Here is an 18,533-nt window from a genome sequence, read left to right on the forward strand (position 1 = left end):
TAACCGGCTGGGTTGTGTTTTCTTTTCAGGAGCCAAACCTCAGAGAAATATATGCAATTTGTCATCTATTTGCAATGACTCAGGTTAGTTCTTATGCATATTACATGTTACTGGATAAATGAACTCCATAGAGAAAAGTGGTTTGTTTTCTTCATGCTGAGTATGTGGTGTGTGCCTCTCTGACTGCTAAGGTTTCCTAATAAAAACAAAAGCAACTTTTAAATTTACCTAAAAGTATGTTCTCATTGTCTAATGAGGTGATGGGTGAACTTGAGTATGAGACCTGAAACTCTAAACCAAATGTATTTTTTTAACCATGTCTTTAAATCCATAACCAATACCCTTAGTTATTGGCTTGCACAAACTTTATAATGAAATTAATAATGAATGAAAGCCACTTCTTATGCTGTCTAAAGCCCTCAGGCTTAGCAGCAGAATGGTGTCTTTTGCTAAGAATACAGTCTCTTTGCTGCAATGTTTAAACCTTACATGTACCTAGTTTAATTGGATGCTTTTTCCAGTAGAGCTTGTAGTGTATTTTACAATCTCCAACTAAGACTGTCCACTATTTTGAGATGGAAATCACTTGAGAACATGCTATTTTTGAAATGGGAATATTTTCCCTTCTGCCATGGGCTAGAAGGAATGAAGCAACCACTTTTTTTTTTTTTTTTTTTTACATTGGCTTAGCTCTCTGGGCTCCCTTCCTTGTTAAAACCAACGAAAGCAAATGTGAAAAACAGAAAAACATGGTGTGGCAGGTCAGAGTTAGACAGGAGATGATGGGAAGAAGAGAAAGTAACCAGGTATTGTATGATATCAGTGACTTAGTATGACTCCAGTAAATTAAAAATAATCACTATAGGTATGTTTTCCTTTTATTCTGTTCCTTTAGACAGTTTGTTGTTGTTGTTGTGAAGTGCCGTTGAGTCGGTTCTGACCCATAGCGTTTTAGCAGTCCTTAATATGTTATTTGAAAACATAGGTAACTATTTCAAGTAAAACAAGTTAGGGTTGGAGAGATTAGAAGACAAGAAAACTTCCTACAGAAAGAATCTTCCAGAAACATTTCTGTTTGTGGGAATGTGAGATTTGCTCATCTGAACTTTCTGTTGATATGCTCCATCCAGGTAGAATTTAACGGAGAACACTTAGCTGGTTTTTACTAAGAAAATAACATATTGGTTACATTTCATTTTCATATATTGTGTAACTCTTCTTTCTCCCTCCCTCTTCTTTTACCCTTTGCTTTAGTGAATCTCCCATAATTTCATTACTTTTGTGCCTCATCTATGTTTTGGGTTGGTGATTAATGTCTAGTTTGGTGTTGTGTCTACACGCTGTTCGATAACTTTGAAAATTGAACATTTAGTAAAAAATAAATAAAAAAACAACCCCACTGGTCATCTTGAATAACAGATGCCAGAAAGCTGGTTGGAGTAATGTTTTCCCCAATTAAGTGACTGAATTGACCGTTTGTTTTTATGTCTGGTGAAAACATACTCATCAGGGGACCAACTAACTCTTTTGGCACCAGAAATTCCACCATACCCTGCCAGAAACTAGAAACCTTCACTTCTTGCAGGTTCCAATCTAGGCTCATTAAGGGAATTGGAGGCTGGTGAAGAAACTGGGAACGGACCAGGATGTTAGGCTGAGGGTCAGAACATGAGGACTTGCTAGTTGCGCTGCTACTGCCGTGCTTCCAGCAGTTGATGGGATTTAACATGTCCTCAACAAGACTGACGGGTGAACTTGAAGAATGGAGGAGTGAGGGAGAGAAACTGTAGGTGTTCACACACACACAGACATTCACTCACTCACTCACTCACTCACTAAATACAGTTTTTTAAGGGAATCTTTTAAAAATGGATAAGTCATTCTATGCAGATACTGAATATCTTTACTTTTAATAAAATTAAGTATTGAGGTCTTCAATAGAAAATTTGCTGAAATGATAGGTCATGTAAACCCCTGGTGGTTTGCCAAAGTCTAGTGGCTTTGTTGGCCATTATGACTTGGAAGTAGACTGTCAGGTACACAACTGTGGGAATCAGTGGTACTTTGGGATGCAGTAAAAGGAGATGAGAAAAGGAGACCTTCAATTCTCATACTCAGGGATGGGCAGATTACAGCCTCCTGCTTTTGTAAAAAAAGTTTTGTTAGGACACAGCCACATACATTTGTTTGTTTATCGTCTGTTGCTGCTTTTGCACTACAACAGCAGAGTTGAATAGTTGCCATGGAGATCATATGGCTTCCAAATCTAGAATATTTATTAGCTAGTCCTTTACACACAATGTTGGCCGACCAATGCTCTAGCTTAGATGACATCCTTGCCCTATTGCTCAAGAGGCTAGTCATTGGTCCCTGCAGCTTATGACGCACACACCGTACTTTTGTTAAGGAGTTTCTGCTTTATTTTTTTCTATATAGAGTCGAATCCCCTCTGAGGATTCAGCACAGCAGAAAACAGGTTGACTGAAATTGATTCAGCAGTTTCAGAAGTGAGAACATTAAGAACAGGGTTTTCTGGCATTTCTGGGGTGAAAGCCACAATGTTCACTTGAACAGAGGATTTATACCCCCCCCATTGTTTCTAGGAAAGATAATATATTTGGTGGTGCAGTGGTTAAGCATTCAGCTTCTAACTGAAGGTCGGTGGTTCAAAATCACCAACTGCTTCTTGGGGAAAAAGATGTGGCAATATGCTTCCATAAAGATTGTCAGCCTTGGAAGCCCTGTAGGGCTGATCTACTCTGTCCTACAGGATTGCTGTGAGTCGAGATCAAATGGCAACAGGGTTGGTTTGGGTGCGTGTAAAAAGCAAAATAAATGGCAAGGATAAAATAGATTTTCATAAGACTTTCTTAACTATTGAGAAACGCCTTCCCTCCCTCCTTCATCTATGTAACTTATAATGTGATAACTTAAAAATATGTTTTCAAGTTAACAGTAGAACTCACTTCCCCAGTTAGCATTTCTTTAAGGGAACAAAATTTTTTATGGGAAATATGTAGAGGTATGAGGGGGCTTCAGATAGTTCATAGGGAAATTCCATTATCTTTTCATTCCATTTTTCCATAAACTTGTTTGAAGCTCTCTAGTAGAGTTGCTTGGCTGTTACATACGTGGAGAGATCCAACTCAGCAACTCTTGGTACAGGGGCACGTTTTATCTTTTTCTGATACTGTTAGGATTCCTTCGTAAAATTCTTAGTTCATATTTTTTGGAAAATTATATTGATAATCATTGAGTAACTTACTGATATCCAAACTCAACCTACAGCTGTAACCTCTGCACCACCATAGCTCCTAACTTACTGATAGAAACAAAGTAAACATGAATACAAAGAATTCCATGAAACTCCATTTATAAAATAATTTGTTAATCTTTTTTATGTGTTGGATAAAACTTTATGCTTTAAGGATAGAAGTCTCAAATTTCTTTTTGAAAATTTTTTTTAGCATTTTTTAGAGGTGAGATAATGTTTCAGCATCACGAAGGAAGCAATGCTACCCAGGTAGGTTTTAGAGACTTTTCTTATTACAATCTTAAAAAGTCAATGCATGTGTATTTAAACATTCGTTCAAGGCTCAAATTATTTATGGTATTTGGTATATTTACTTTTATGATCACAATGAAATAAAAATGAGTTAATATTTTCAGAATCCCTGGGGGTTTTTTTGGGGGGGTCATAATAATTATTGTATTTTGTTAATAATTGTATTTTAATTTTCACTACTTTTGCTGCTGAATAAGATTTCTAATATGATGTGATCCTATTACCAGTTAAAATTTAAAATTATATTGAAAACATCTAGCAGCAGGAAATATAATGCATTGACTCCAAGAATTGTTTTCCAAAATAGATCTTGTTCACCTAGATTGAGTCAGAGAATCCCAGCCAAATGTGGGTTCTTTCTTCAGTGACTATTTCCTGAGCACTTACTATGTGCCAGTCAGTGAACTGGAATCACAATGGCATTTGCTATCAGTTTTCTCTTTTTACATTGGGGTCTTGTTCTTTAAATCTGGGAACTTATGTTGTGTTATTTTAGGGAGACCCTTGGAATGAAGCCAGAAATTAGTATACCAGACTTGCTGATTCAGAATATTATTAAAAGAATAGGCAGAATATATTTTTGAAGAGTTAGGTTGTCTGGGTTTGAGCAAAAACTGGTTCAGACAACATGGATTTGATAGTTTGATGGACAGTGTTCCATGCAGTTCAGTTAGATTCAGATTTGGGGATGCAGTTCTTTGGGTAGCAAACAAAGCTGAAGAATAACATCTTGTAGAGAATGAAAAACAAAAACAAACCCATCAAAATGTTTCTTGTATTCTTGATCATTTTGTTCTTCTAATAGAATCAAGATACGGCTAATGGCACCTTTAATGGAATCCTGTCTCTAAGTGAACTGAAGTGAGTAATGTGCTGTTGATTTCATACATAAAATAGCAACTACAAAAAGGTATTTTTTTAAAACGATCTTTGTGTTTGGGAACTGAGAGTTGGAAAAAGATAGACAAATAGATACAAAGGTTGTAGAGTGAATTGATTCGTGAGTTCTTTGAAAACTAACCATTGTTGCCTGTCATCAACTAGTATCCCTGTGAGGAGGTCCTTGTTTATGCTACAAGATGACCTGGAATCATTTAAGTTGGTATTTGAATTTTCATATGATTTGGTAGCCAGCATGGTTGAAAGAAGAGTCCATTCAAGGTAGGACTCCTTGCTGTATACCATTTGTTCATGCCTTCATGAATCATCAATGATTCCAAAGTTAGAGAGAGGGGTTTGTTAGTAGACCTAGGCTTAAAAGAACAAGCACAGACAATGAGAATATATTACAAATAGATGTCTTGTTAACCAAAACATTGGTGGTCCAAACCCACCCAGCAGCTTGACAGGAGAAAGACCTATAAAGATAGATTGTTTATTATTAATCCTATAAAGATTTGTTGTTGTTTTGTTATACGTGCTGCTGAGTCAGTTCCAACTCATAGCAACCCTGTATAGGGTTTCTGAGGAGCAGCTGGTGGGTTTGAACTGTTGACCTTTAGTTAATACCTATAAAGATTACAGCCTAGAAAAGCCTATGGTTCATTTCTACTCTGTCAAATAGGGTTACTATGAGTTAGAATCAATTAGGTGGCACCCAACAACCACAACAACAGTTAGACAATAGGTCAAGGCGTCAGCCAGCAGGTTGGCCTAAGCCAGTAATAATCTTACCCTGCCTCTTCGCACTGGAGGAGGGGCCATGGTATGTCTTTACCCTCATGGCAGAGAAGCAGCATCAAAAGTGAATGTCTGTGATGATTTTGTTGTTGTTGTTGATAAGTGCTGTCGAGTAGATTCTGACCCTGCATAGGGTTTCCAAGGCTATAAATCTTTACAGGAGCAGAAAGCCTCATCTTTCTCCCGCAGAACCGCTGGTAGTTTCAAACTGCTGACCTTGAGATTAGCGGCCCAATTAGTAACCATGATAACTTATGAGAAAAACCTGCCCTGCGTTAAAAAACCCTTCATGTGGGTCATCCTTTCAAATTAGTATTTTGACCTGGCTGCTTCTGGTGGGTCAGCAACACCTAGTAAGGAAGAATAACATGGTTCTATGTGGTGGCCACCAAACATATGGATTGTTGTTCTTTTTAAGTGCTGTTGAGTTGGTTCCAACTGAGGAGTGTCTGGTGAACTTGAACCGCCAACTTTGCATTTCAAAACCAACATTGTAGTCCATCAGCCCACAGTGCCACACCAGGACTCCAAACATATAGATAGACATGATAGTGGGTAAAAAGCTAAATGAGTGAGAATTGAAATTGAATGGGTGTTGTTCCTGGCCTTTATGGGGGTTTTTTTTGGAGCTCTGGTAGCGTAGTGGTTATGAATCGGGCTGCGAACCGCAAGGTCAGCAGTTCAAAACTACCAGATGTTCTGCGGGAGAAAGACGAGGCTTTCTGCTCCCATAATGATTTACTGCCTCAGAAACCCTGTACAGGGTCACTATGAGTCGGAATTGACTCCACGGCACATAACAACAGCAACAATGAAAATCTAACCTTTTCTAACAATTCAGAGTTATATGTGTGATATAAAAATCAGAGATGAAAAACTTTACAAAAATTAAATTAAAAAAAAAAAATCAGAGATTAGCAATGTACCTGGAATCATTAGGACTTGATTAGGGTTAGGATTATGGTTAAACATAAAACTTGGGCTCATGTTAGGGCTAGGATTATGGTTCAGAGTTGGGATTAGAACAATCTTTAAATTTATGTATAGCAATTGATTTAAGGATAAGGTTAACATTTGGGCCATGGTTAGATCTAAGAGGACTATTAAATGCTCATGTGAAGTTTAGTATTAGGTTTAGGGTTAAGGCTGGATATAGCATCAATGATAGTGCTAGGATTGCAGTTAGTTTCAGGGTTGGAGTTCACTTTAGGGATTGTACTAGATTTAAATATAGAGTTCAGGTTTGGGTTAGGTTTGGGCCTGTGGTTATGGGTATGGCTATGGTTAGGGTCTGGGTTAAGTTTATGGTTAGAGTTAGGGCTTTTGTTAAGTTTGGGGTTAGGATTAGTGGTAAACATTGGGTTAGGATGCATGTTAGGGTTAATATTAGCCCTAGGGTTAGGGTTACAACTTGATTAAAGATTATTGTTAGGTTTAGAGTTAGTGATGGGTTTGGGGTTGGTTTAGGGTTAAGGTTAGTGTTAATGTAAGGGATAGGGTTATTATTAGGCCTAGAATTCAGTTTAAATTTAGGTTAAGAGCTCATGTAAGGGTTAGTGTTTGGGTTAGAGTTAAGCTTACATGTGGGGTTAGGGTTAGGGTTTAGGTAATAGGGTTACAGCTAAGGTTGTTTTCAGGGTTACTGTTTTAGGGCTTGGGTTAAGATTAGGATTAGGGTTAAGCATAGGGTTGTGACTCATGTTACCCAGCTCCAACCCTAATCCTAACAGTAACCCAAATCATATCCCAAACTCACACCTTCATTTTAACTCTAATACTACCCCTAACCCTAATCTATACACAAACCCTAAATCAAGCCCAAACCCTAACAAGAACCCTAAATCCAACCCTATTTCAAACCCTAACCCTAAACTCTATCTCATCCCCAGCTCCAAGCATTTATTGAGCATCTACTATATGCTGGGCCTTGGGGATGCCAATAGGGGTAAACTCATCTCTCTGAGATGGAACACTGGGTCTAGACTATTGGTTCTCAACCCTGGATGCATATTAAAATCACCTGGTTATCTTTTACAAATCCTGATGCCTAGGCACACTCCATAATAATTAAATAAAAATTTGGGGTGTGAGACCAGGCATTGGTAGTTTTCAATGCTCCCCAAATAGTCTCAGTGTGAAGCGGAGTTTGAGAATCAGGAATCTAGAGTGTGGTGAGAAAGAATCATGATGCAAACGAATGATAATGGTACAGTCTGCATCCTACAATGAAGGTGTCATGAACAGGTTAGCAAAAGATGTGCCAAGCTTCTGAGTATAGAGCAGATAGATGGTTAGGCCTAGCTAGAGGGACCACAGAAAATCCAAGAAAGATAACAACCCAAGTACAGTTCTAAAGGAGTGGCTACTGCTGGCTTGAGAAGCTAGCTGATCACTGCCACAGAACTTCCTACCGTCACCCTGTCCCTGGAGATGCCTTAGCACAGGGTTTCTCAACCTCAACACTATTGACATTTCGGACTAGGTGATTCTTGGGGATGATGAGCTGTGAATTGGGGGATGTTTAGCAGCATCTCTGCCTCTATCTAATAGATACCATTAGCACCCCTCTCCAATTGTGACAACCAAAAATATATCTAGATATTGCCAAAGGTCCCCTGGGGATTAAGTACTACTGTTTTAGAGTGAATTTGCAGCAGATTCCTTTCATCCTCACTTCATGTTAAGCTCTGACACATGGATGAAATGAAAGTATTGTGAGAGTCAAATTGGAGAAGAATAAGAGAGATTCCTGAAGGGAAGTAGTGAGAGGGGGGAGGGCAGGACTAGACCAGTTAACCCCCAAGGTGAACAGCTTGCCCTTCATCACTTATGCCTGGGGCCAGCTCTTCCTCTGGTCCCTCCAGCCAGAGGAAATTGCCTCCAGGCTGCAGTAGCCTAATAAATAACAAAGTTGTTCACCCATAATTTATATCTTTGTTGTTGTTGTTGTTAGGTACCATTGAGTCCGTGCTGACTCATAGCAACCTTATGCACAGCAGAACGAAACACTGCCCAATCCTGGGCCAACCTCACTACTGTTGCCACGCTTGAGCCCATTGATGCTGCCACTTGGACAATCCATCTCGCTGGGGTCTTCCTCTTCTTCTCTGACCCTCCACCTTACCAAACATTATATCCTTCTCCAGCGACTGGTCCCTCCTGACAATATGTCCAAAGTATGAGAGACGAAGTTTGTCCATACTGGCCTCCAAAGAGCACTCTGGCTGCACTTCTTCCAACACAGATCTGTTGGTTATATGGGCAGCCCATGGCACTTTCAGTATTCTCCTTTAACACCATAACTCAAAAACATCAATTCTTCTACAGTCTTCCTTATTTACTGTCCAACTTTCACATGCATATGAGGTTATTGAAAATACTATGGCTTGGCTCAGGCGCACCTTAGTCCTCAAGCTGATATGTTTGCTTTTCAACACTTTAAAAAGGTCTGTGCAAAGATTTGTGTAATGCAATATGACGTTTGATTAGTTGACTGCTGTTTCCCTGAGTGTTGATAGTTGATCCAAGAAGAATGAAGTCCTTGACAACTTCAATCTTTTCTCCATTAATAAGAATGTTGTTTATTGGTCCAGTGGTGAGGATTTTTGTTTTCTTTACATTGAGATGTAATCCATACCAAAGGTTGTGCTCTTTGATCTTCATCAGTAAATATTTTAAGTCCTCTTTGCTTTCATCAAGCAGGTTTGTATCACCTGCATATCTTACAAGGTTATATCCTCGGCATATTTATATCTTACTCATAGCTAAAAGTGATGGACCACTTCTGCCTTGTTAGTTTTCACTTATTGCATGAATAATCTATTTTTCCCACATAGGAATCTCTTATTATGTCCAGAGTTTCTTCAATGTGAACATTGTAAGCAGTAAATACCATGTAATTGATTTAATTGTGAAAAGTCTAACTGATTTTAAACTTAGCATCTCTAATGGTCTTCTTCATGTCAATCTCTCTTTCTCTAACAGACGATCAGAACTCAACAAAACCTTGCAGACCTTTAGTGAGGTAATCATAGTCCATAGTAAAGTATTATTTTGGTGGGGGAGAACATGTAGTCCTGCCTTCCTGGGGACATATGTCTTCAAATTCTTTCAAGTCTATCATGTAAAAGAATAAACGCATCAGTTCCATTCCTCCAAACATCAGAATTAGGAGTAATGGGTGGATGTTACTGTACTCGATATAAGACCAAAAATTTCTTAAAATGAGAGTTCCAGGAAAATGAACTCCCCTGAATGGTAGTGAACTCCCTGTCACTGGAGGTATCCAGTCAGAGCCTGTATGTCATGCATAGCTTTGATGATATGTCAGGAGTCTGGAAGGGAGATGAATTGAATGATAACCTAGGGGTCTTTGGGATTCTAAAATTCTGTGATACTTTGATCAGCCTTGGATCTTGTAAGCATTTCCAACTGTCAACCTAACATATATTTTTTGTTTCAGACATATTTTATAGTGTGTGCTACAGCAGAAGCCCAGAGGTCAGTTATTTTTTAATGCTTTTATAAATATCATTATTAATATCAGTATTGAGGACTATTGGCTAAATTGAAAATTCAAAGGCATTTTCTAAAATAAATACATGTAACTGCAGGGTCAGTGGTTCAAACGCACCAGTCACCCCCTCAGAAGCTCTATACAGGGTCACTGTGAGTCAGAACCGACTCAATAGTGGTGAAGAAGAAGAAGAAGGATATTTGAGATTTACATAGTTTTAGTTTCCATGTTCTTATTACTCCTTCTCATCCATCTTCCTCTTGCTTTATGAGGCGCAGAAGAGTGGGTGGTATCAGGCCGTTTGTCTTTGGTTCTATGAAGCTAAAGATCATCAATGTCCTTGACCTCGAGGGTCACCAATATGGCCAATAAATAGCTCACCGAGACCCAAGTAGGGTGAAGGCCAGACAGAGAAGAAGGAACCTAGTTTGAAACTTGGGAGAAGATGAAAAAAGAGGGAAGGGAAAGATTAGAAAAAGAAACAAAATAAAACAGTGTATGCAGAGATTCAGAGTTTGTCCAACAGTTATTTTGGGGTTCTGCAGATTAACATTTCAAGTTAGGTCCACTGTCTTTGCTGAATGCATAAGGCCCCAAACCTAGAACGTTCCCTGTAAAATGATAGTTTCTACTCATCAAATCATCTACTGAAACAAACAATAACAAATCTATGAAATTATAGATTGAATCCCTGTCCATTGTATGTAAATTTATGCAGCTCATGCCACTTAACTTCTTTTCATTATTTGCAACATCAGTTTTTTTTTCTTTTTACCTAGATCAAAACTAAAATAAAGGGAAACAGAGAGAATATATTTAGTTCCTAGCAGGGACTTAATCTCATTTTCTGGTAATCTAGATTGAATTGCCAGATTCTGAATTTATGAGACCTTGATATTCACTTAAATTGGTTGAGGAAGGGTTCCCATGGTGGAAACTCAAAATGATTACAGGCACCAAGCTGGAGGTAAGACTGTAGATATCAAGGTGCTTGTCTTTGCACCTGAGTGTCAACCTGCCTCTTCCACTGTGCAGGCAAAACCAGTCAGTAGCTGTGAGCGGTCAGGGGGTCTCTGGTTTGCAACCTCTATGAGTGTGGACCTCTACCTGTGAGGGGGATTTTAAAAGTTCCTGGAGATATGGAATTAAAAGATAATGGAATGTTTCCACAAACTTTTTGAAACCCCCTTGTATATCTCTTAGTCTTGCAGGTAAACTGTAGACCATGATAGATGGGTGCTTACCAGTTTCTCAGAGTGACATGGCAAGTTAATAGCGTCAGTGTCCCCTTTTCCCACTCTACCTTTGAGAAAGCAATGGAATATATGTATGTAGGTTTCCAATGTATCAGCCTGCTGGCTTTATATACACAAGATGTTTCTCTTTACAGCACAATAAATTGTACATTCACAGTAAAACTGAATGAGACGATGAATGTATGTGATCTCATGAATTATTTGAAAATAGTAAAGATTCGACAAATGGGTAAGTTGTCTCTATCTTTATTGCTGTGTTCACTCATTCTTATATGTGTGGGTTTGTTTTTTTAATTTGAAAATTGGTGTTTTTAATTGAAAATGTAATTACTATATCTATACATGTTGTGGCTTTCTGTTTTGACTCCTTTGTCCTTGAGCAATTTTTAGTGTCCCCCAAGTCAAGAGTTGACTCAACATCAATGAGTTGGGTTTTTTGGTCTAAATGGTAAATTTTTTCCTACTTTCTAATAAAGCTTGGAGTCCTGGTGTGGCGCTGCGGTTTAATGCGCTGGACTGCAAAGTCGGTTGAACCGCAAGGTCAGCAGTTCAGGCTCACCAGCTGCTCCTTGGAAACCCTATACAGGGTTGCTGTGGGTTGGCACTAACTCAGCGGCACTTAACAACAACAATAAAGCTTAGCCAGTTGCCATTGAGTCAAATCTGTGCTCCTTAGGGTTTTCAGTGGCTGGTTTCTTGGAAGGAGAGCACCAGGCCTTTCTTCTGAGGCACCTCCGGGTGGACTCAAGCCTCCAACTTTTCAGTTAGCTGCTGAACACATTGACAGTTTGCACCACCCAGGGACTTTTAATAAAGTGTAAGTATACTTTAGATGAAAACATGAAAGAAAGAAAGAAAAGCACCCAAAACTCAACAACTTTTCTGAGAGAAAGAATGCTATTTGGAAAGTCCTATGGATTGCTACTGGGATATATTTACATTTGAATTCCTCTTAGGAGTTACTGAAGTTTCTGCATATATTAGAAAAAGAAAGTATTCATTCAATAAATACTTTTGAGCATTTACTACATGTTTATACTTGTCTGTGTAATGACATCAAGCCTACTTTTGCACCTGTTTTATACAAATGCTTTTTAAAATGCAAGAAGTGTAATACTTGATGGCTCTGAGTAATCTCCCTTGCTTTACTCTTGACCTTGCTTTTCTTCCTTTTCATTTGCCTCCTTCAGAAAAGTGCTGCTGTTCTCCCAGGACCCTCTGCCCCTCATCCCCAGAAGAGTTAGAAAAACTACAGTGGTATGTAGTAAACATCCTGACTCTTTTCTTTAAAAAGCACCATTTAATCACCATGCTGGCTAAGAATTTGTGGAATTTCAGGAGGGAAGAAGGCCTTTCAGTTGTAGAGAAAGTACACAGTTTTCTGTTGTCTAAAGTTTCTATTTGGGCCATTGCCTTAGATTACTGTTTTTCCAGCTTGGCTGCACATGGGAATCACCTGGGAGCTGTAAAATTCTCATTCCCCGCAGTATCCCCAACAGAATGTGTTGTCATATTTTTACATGTCTGCCCATCTGGTGGATGAGAAATGGTGTTGTTTTCAGTTACAGTTTCTTATTAAGAATGAATTTGGGCCTTTTTTTCATATTCTTGAGGGCTATTTTAATCTTTTTTTGGTCAATCATTTGTTCATGTCTTTTTCCTACTTTTCTATCTGATTTCTGGTCAGTTTTTAAGAGTACTTTATAAGGGGATTCACAAGGTTCATGGAAAAAATTCATTATCTTTTAATTCCATTTTTCCATGAACTTTTTAAATCCTCTTTGTATATATTGTGAATACTGATCCCTTGCCTGTGGTATATGTTGTGAATATTTTCTTCCAGTTTATCAGTTGTCTTTTGACTTTATGATGTTTTTCTGTTGTACAAATTTTTAAAAATTATTTTTTAATTGCTCATGAATGCACCCCACAATTCTGTGGGTTCAGAGTAGAAACTGATTGGTGTTCTAAGTTTTCATCTAGAACTGGATCCATCCAAGGCTTTCCTAGGTAATAATTTATTATCTCCTCTAGTTGCTTTCCCTCCCCCAAGACTGGCAGATTGTTTTTGTTGTGTGCCCTCGAGTTGGTTCCCATTTGTAGGGATCCTGTATAGGATTTTCGAGGCTGTAAATCATTATAAGAGCAGAAAGCCTCTTCTTTCTCCTGCAGAGTGACTGGTGGATATGAACCGCTGACCTTGTGGTTAGCAGTCCAGTGCTTATCCTACAGATTTCTTCTTATGTTTTGGTGCCTTGAAAAAGACTGAAGAGTTCAGAAAATACACATACCTGAGAATGCCACCCCCACCTCAAGACCAACAGAATCAGACACTGAGGAATAGGCTACCAAAATCTTGAATGTTAAAAAAACATTTTTTTTTCTTTTTTTTTTTGGTGAAAATATACACAGCAAGACCCATTCTCATCCAATAGTTTTAGACAATGGTTACATTCTTCATATGAGTCCACATTCTCATTCTTTCTCTTCCAAGTTGCTTCATTCTCAATGACTTAAACTCCCTCCACCCCTCAACAGTCTTTATGCTTTAGAATAACTGTTATCCATTTGTTCTTATCTAATTATTTTAAGGCCATTTTATGGAGCTCTACTTCACATACTCTGGTAGCGTAATGCTTACAAATTGGGCTGCTAATCTCACAGTCAGCAGTTCGAAACTACCAGCTGTTCCACAGGAGAAAGATGAGACTTTATGCTCCTGTAAAGATTTACAGCCTCAGAAACCCTGTACAAGGTCGATATGAGTCGGAACTGACTCCACGGCACATGACAACAACAACAACATTTCACATACCATAGAAATCACCCATTTCAAGTACACAAGTCAGTGGTTTTAGGATATTCAGTCTCACTACAGACAATTTTCGGACATTTGCATGCATAACCTCCCTGGCCCACTCTGCTTCCTGACCCTCCAGCCTTGTTGTTGTTGTTGTTGTTGTTGCTGTTAGGTGCCATTGAGTTGGTACTGACTCATAATGACCCTATGCACAACAGACGAAACACTGCCCGATCCTGGACCAACCTCACAATTGTTGACATGCCCATTGATGCTGCCACTTTGCCAATCCATCCTTAGGCTTCTACTAATCTCCTTTCTGTCTCTATAGATGTTGTTATTGTTGTTAAGAGCTGTCAAGTTGTTTCCAACTCACAGTGACCCTGTATAGGGTTGATGGGTTTGAACTGCTGGCCTTTTGGATCAACCTGACCTTGTGGTTCAGTGTTTATCCTACAGCACCATAACATGTAGAGATCTGCGTATTTTTGAAAAGTTCTCTGGGTAATTCTCAAGTGCAGCCAGGGTTGGGCATCATTGGCCTAAAGCAACATTGAGGACACAGCTGATGTACTGATATTTAGCTATTTGTTGTGGTTGTTAAGTGCTGTCAAGTCAGTTCTGATTCATAGTAACCCTGTCCAGGGTTTCTGAGGAATGGCTGGGGAGTTTGAACTGCCAACCTTGTGTTTCAAACAACCTTGTGGTCCAGTGTTTATCCTACAGTGACACACTAGGTTTAAATGTTTAATTGGTGTTTAAATGAAAAAACTTAGAACACCAATGGAAATGTATTCTTGGGACGGAAGAAGGAATATTAGGTTAAGATGAGTCATATCCATAAAACAAAATGCTGGCTTAGTACCCCCTTTGGTCCCCTTAGTCCCCCAACTTGATTCATTTTCTCCATGAACAAACATTTTTTAGTCACTTACCATGTGTCAGGTAAATACTATGTCAGACTATCACAATATACCCACTCTTTGCTTATGGCCATAGTTCCAAAGACTAGGTCATTGTTCAAAGATGGGCATTATGTGAAAATAGGATGAGCATATCAGGTCACCACATGGAGGATGACTACAGCATTACATAATTGCCAAACCGCTGAGAATGTTGACCCAGTCAAGTTGACACATAACCTTACCCACCACAGCCTCGGTATTTGTTACTGCCAGATGTACATCATTAATACGAAAAATAGTTGGAGGATAAATTTTTTATCTTTGTTGCAAATGTAAAATGTCAGCTAATTGATCACCAGTAAGTGAAGAGTAGGTGTATAGAACTGATTAAGACAGAATCCTCATATATGGAAACCAGTTGAGTCATGGAGTGTAGAACAGTTCTCCTTCCTCAAGAGCACATGGAAATCTTACAAGATCCTCTCAGTGGAGTCTTAAATGTTAAGTGATACACCTAAAAGTGAACTTGTGAGCCAGAACTCAGAATTCATAAAAGAGCATTCCCCACCCCTTGTTAATTACTCAGCGGGTATGAGATGGCAGGGGCTGAGAGTGGCAGGTTCTTGGAGTAGCCATATCACCTTAGTTGTATCCTTTGTCTGCCAGAGGATGAGGACACTTCACCATAGCTCATTCATAACTCATGTACCTCTCAAATTCTCTCTTTCAGTGAAATGCAGAATCCTGTCTTCTGTCTTGCTGGATCTCTAGATGGCCCACCATTTTTTTCTTCCAACAAATCTGTCCCAGTTGCTTCTCAGACCACGAGTCTATCCCAAGTCTCCAGTACCGTGTCTTTTGCTGAGCCCCTAAATCATTCACTGTCTCCAACCAGAAAGATTCACCTCCTCTCTTCCCAGCCCTCAGCTCCCATAGCTCCCAGCTCTACTATTGATGTGCCCCCCCACTCTGGAGCCATCTCTTCTTCTATACCCCAAACCAGTTTTTCTTCCACTCTGCTGCCTGTGAAATCCTCACTTACTTCGCCTACCACAACTGTTCCTAAGAATGTCACCACAACCAGCTCATCTTCTGAACATAGCGGTAAGTATGAGAAGCCGAGCTGCCCCCAGTTTGTTGAAATTTCAGCTACTGAAATGCAGCTGCCAGCCTGTCAAACCAAGATATCTGTAATCAGTCCACACTGAGTGTTCCTTAACTTTGAGAGCTTTCCTTCAGGCATTCATACAAGATGGATAAAACTGAGTTCAATTGGTTTGACCAAGATAGCGGAGAAATAACTCTGATGCAAGTACAGATGTCATTTTATTGAGATGAATATTTTATAGGTTCCTTTCTCTTATAAAGGAGCTCTAGTGGTACAGCAGAGTAATCATCGGGCTGGTAACCACAAGATGGGTGGTTCAAACTAACCAGCCACTCGGGAGAGAAAGATGGCGGTGTCTGCTCCCGTAAAGATTTACAAGTCTTGAAAATCCCAAGGAGCAGTTCTACTCTGTCTATTAGTCGATGGCAGTGGGTGGGCTTTCTTCCAAAATGATTTTGGATCACTGATTTGAACATTCTAAAGAGAAAACTTGTAAAACTATTCAACAGAGTTGTTCCATGCAGGTAGCAGGTCAAAGGAAAAATCTGGAAAATCACCTGTCAGTCACAGTGTCGCTGAGGAGGGGAGAAATATCTGGAAACCCTGGGTTTGGTTCTGCATAGATCCTCACAAGTAGTGTGATCTGAGGCCAGTCATTTGACGCCTGACTCACACTGCTCTGTTTCAGGATTAAAGTAATCTGACTAACTGCACTAAGGTTGAAAATGACAGTGACCTGGGAAACCACAAAGTCACAAAGCAAGTGTAGTGGTAAAGAGATAAAGGGAAGAGGGAAAGAAACAAAGAGTTCTGTGTGTTCTCTGAAGTTCTGATTCCGTCAACGGGAAACAGTTCTGCCTCTCAAATTTGGAGAGAGTTTTTGGTGGCAATGGAATTGGAAGTGAGATCACGGTCTCCACCTCCTGTACCACAGTGCCAACACCCTCAGGAGCTTTGGAGCTTCTGCCAAATGACTTTGGATTTGCCCTCCTTTCTCTTAAATACATTATTTTGTAAATATGACTATTTAAAAGTCCAAATCTGAATTTGTGAGAGTGTTAGTCAAGTGTAAGTTCAATGGTGAATGAAGAATGAAGTGAAATTAAAGTTAGTGAGCCTGGGCCAAAGAGACCTGTCTTTCCCAAACTATTACCTTATAATCAAGTTGACGTGCTATATAGAAAAAACACCAAAGTGACCTCCTGCACTAGTGATTTTACTCCTGGGACTTTAGTTTTAGCCAATGAGGCAACAAAGCTAGGCGACATATACATAAAAGGTGAACGTTACAGTGTTACCTGGTAGCTAACAAGTAAAATAAGCTTAATGGTTCCACTAGAGAGAAACAATAAAATATGACACCTCAATTTGCAATGACTGTTGTACAAGCATGCGAGTAATTAGAATGACTACAGATACTTGGAGCTGTTCAGGTCACCACATGAAGTGAAATAGCACAAGAACAAATAGTTGCCACCATGTTGATAACTGAAGACAAATGAATAAAGATTAAAAGAGAATATGCAAAATAAAGAATAGGATGTTGTTGTTCTTATGTGCCATCAAGTTGGTTCCGACTCATAGCAGGGGTGGGGAACTTTTTTTCTGGCAAGGGCCATTTGGATATTAACGTGGGGCTGTGGGTTTAATGCACTGGATTGCAAAGTTGGCTTGAACCACAACTTCAGTGGTTCAAGCTCACCAGCTGCTCCTTGGAAACCTCATACAGGGTTGTTATGAGTCAGAACCGCCTCAATGACACTAAACATAACATAATATAAATTTATGTTGTTATGAAAAAAGCTCCTAGGTTTAGTGAATTTCGTGTCCCACCTGTGGTTGCCTTGACAGGGTCAGACCAAATGATTTTGTGGGTCTTATATGGTCCACAGGTCGGATGTTTCCCACTCCTGCTGTATAGGGTTTCCAAGGAGTGACTGGTGAGGTTTGAATTGCTGACCTTGTGGTTTAAGATTACCTTACGGTTCAGCGCATTATCCTACATCGCCACACCACAACTCCAATAGGATGTTAGGGTGATACAATTAAGAGTTTTTTAGTTCTTGTTTAAGACACATTGATATCATCGCTTCCTAATCAGAAACTCTCATAAAAATCAGACTTGGTAATCCAGCTGTTCATTTCATGATATTCTGTTTCACAAAAGAGTTTCTAGTGACCCACATAAAATCCTGTACACATGATACAAATACGAGGAGACTTCAAAAAGTTTTTTAAGCCCTCTTGAACTTGTCTTCTCGTACATGTGTCTATATGAAAATGAGTCAGAATAGACTCTGGCAACGAGCTTGGGTTTTCTTAAGCCAATTTCATCCACCACTTTTAGCAATCTGTAAACACAGATGACAGTTCAAATTCTACACTTCACCGTGGTTTGTTTTTTTCCAATCTAAGCAGAATAAGAGGAACATGGTAGCTCTATAGGGTAAGCACTGGACTGCGAACCACAAAGTCAGCAATTTGAGTTCAGCAGCTACTGCACAGGAGAAAGATGAAGCACTTTTTTTCTGCTCCTACACAGGGTCATTATGAGACTGAACCAACTCACTGGCACTTAACAACAAGAACAAGAATAAGACGAATAGAGTTGTTGTTGTTATTGTTGTTTCTGTTGCTGTTAAGTACCATCATGTCTATAGAATAGAGAGTAGTAACTGGCAACTGATACATACATACATATAT

The 18,533-nt window shown here is 39.3% G+C and overlaps 1 protein-coding gene across 1 annotated transcript in view; it reads left to right on the forward strand.

Annotated features, from left to right (window-relative positions):
- Nucleotides 1-18,533, forward strand: part of GPR64 (G protein-coupled receptor 64) — a 108,552-nt gene that overhangs the window by 41,314 nt on the left and 48,705 nt on the right. The window contains exons 6-13 of the mRNA XM_006835680.1: nt 30-83; nt 3,468-3,523; nt 4,371-4,426; nt 9,230-9,269; nt 9,708-9,745; nt 11,152-11,246; nt 12,208-12,274; nt 15,453-15,826. Of these exons, the coding sequence (XP_006835743.1) occupies nt 30-83; nt 3,468-3,523; nt 4,371-4,426; nt 9,230-9,269; nt 9,708-9,745; nt 11,152-11,246; nt 12,208-12,274; nt 15,453-15,826 (780 nt within the window). The remainder of the gene's footprint in view (nt 1-29; nt 84-3,467; nt 3,524-4,370; nt 4,427-9,229; nt 9,270-9,707; nt 9,746-11,151; nt 11,247-12,207; nt 12,275-15,452; nt 15,827-18,533) is intronic.

Source organism: Chrysochloris asiatica, unplaced genomic scaffold (genome assembly GCF_000296735.1).
Source record: "Chrysochloris asiatica unplaced genomic scaffold, ChrAsi1.0 scaffold00018, whole genome shotgun sequence".
Lineage (NCBI taxonomy): Eukaryota > Metazoa > Chordata > Mammalia > Afrosoricida > Chrysochloridae > Chrysochloris > Chrysochloris asiatica.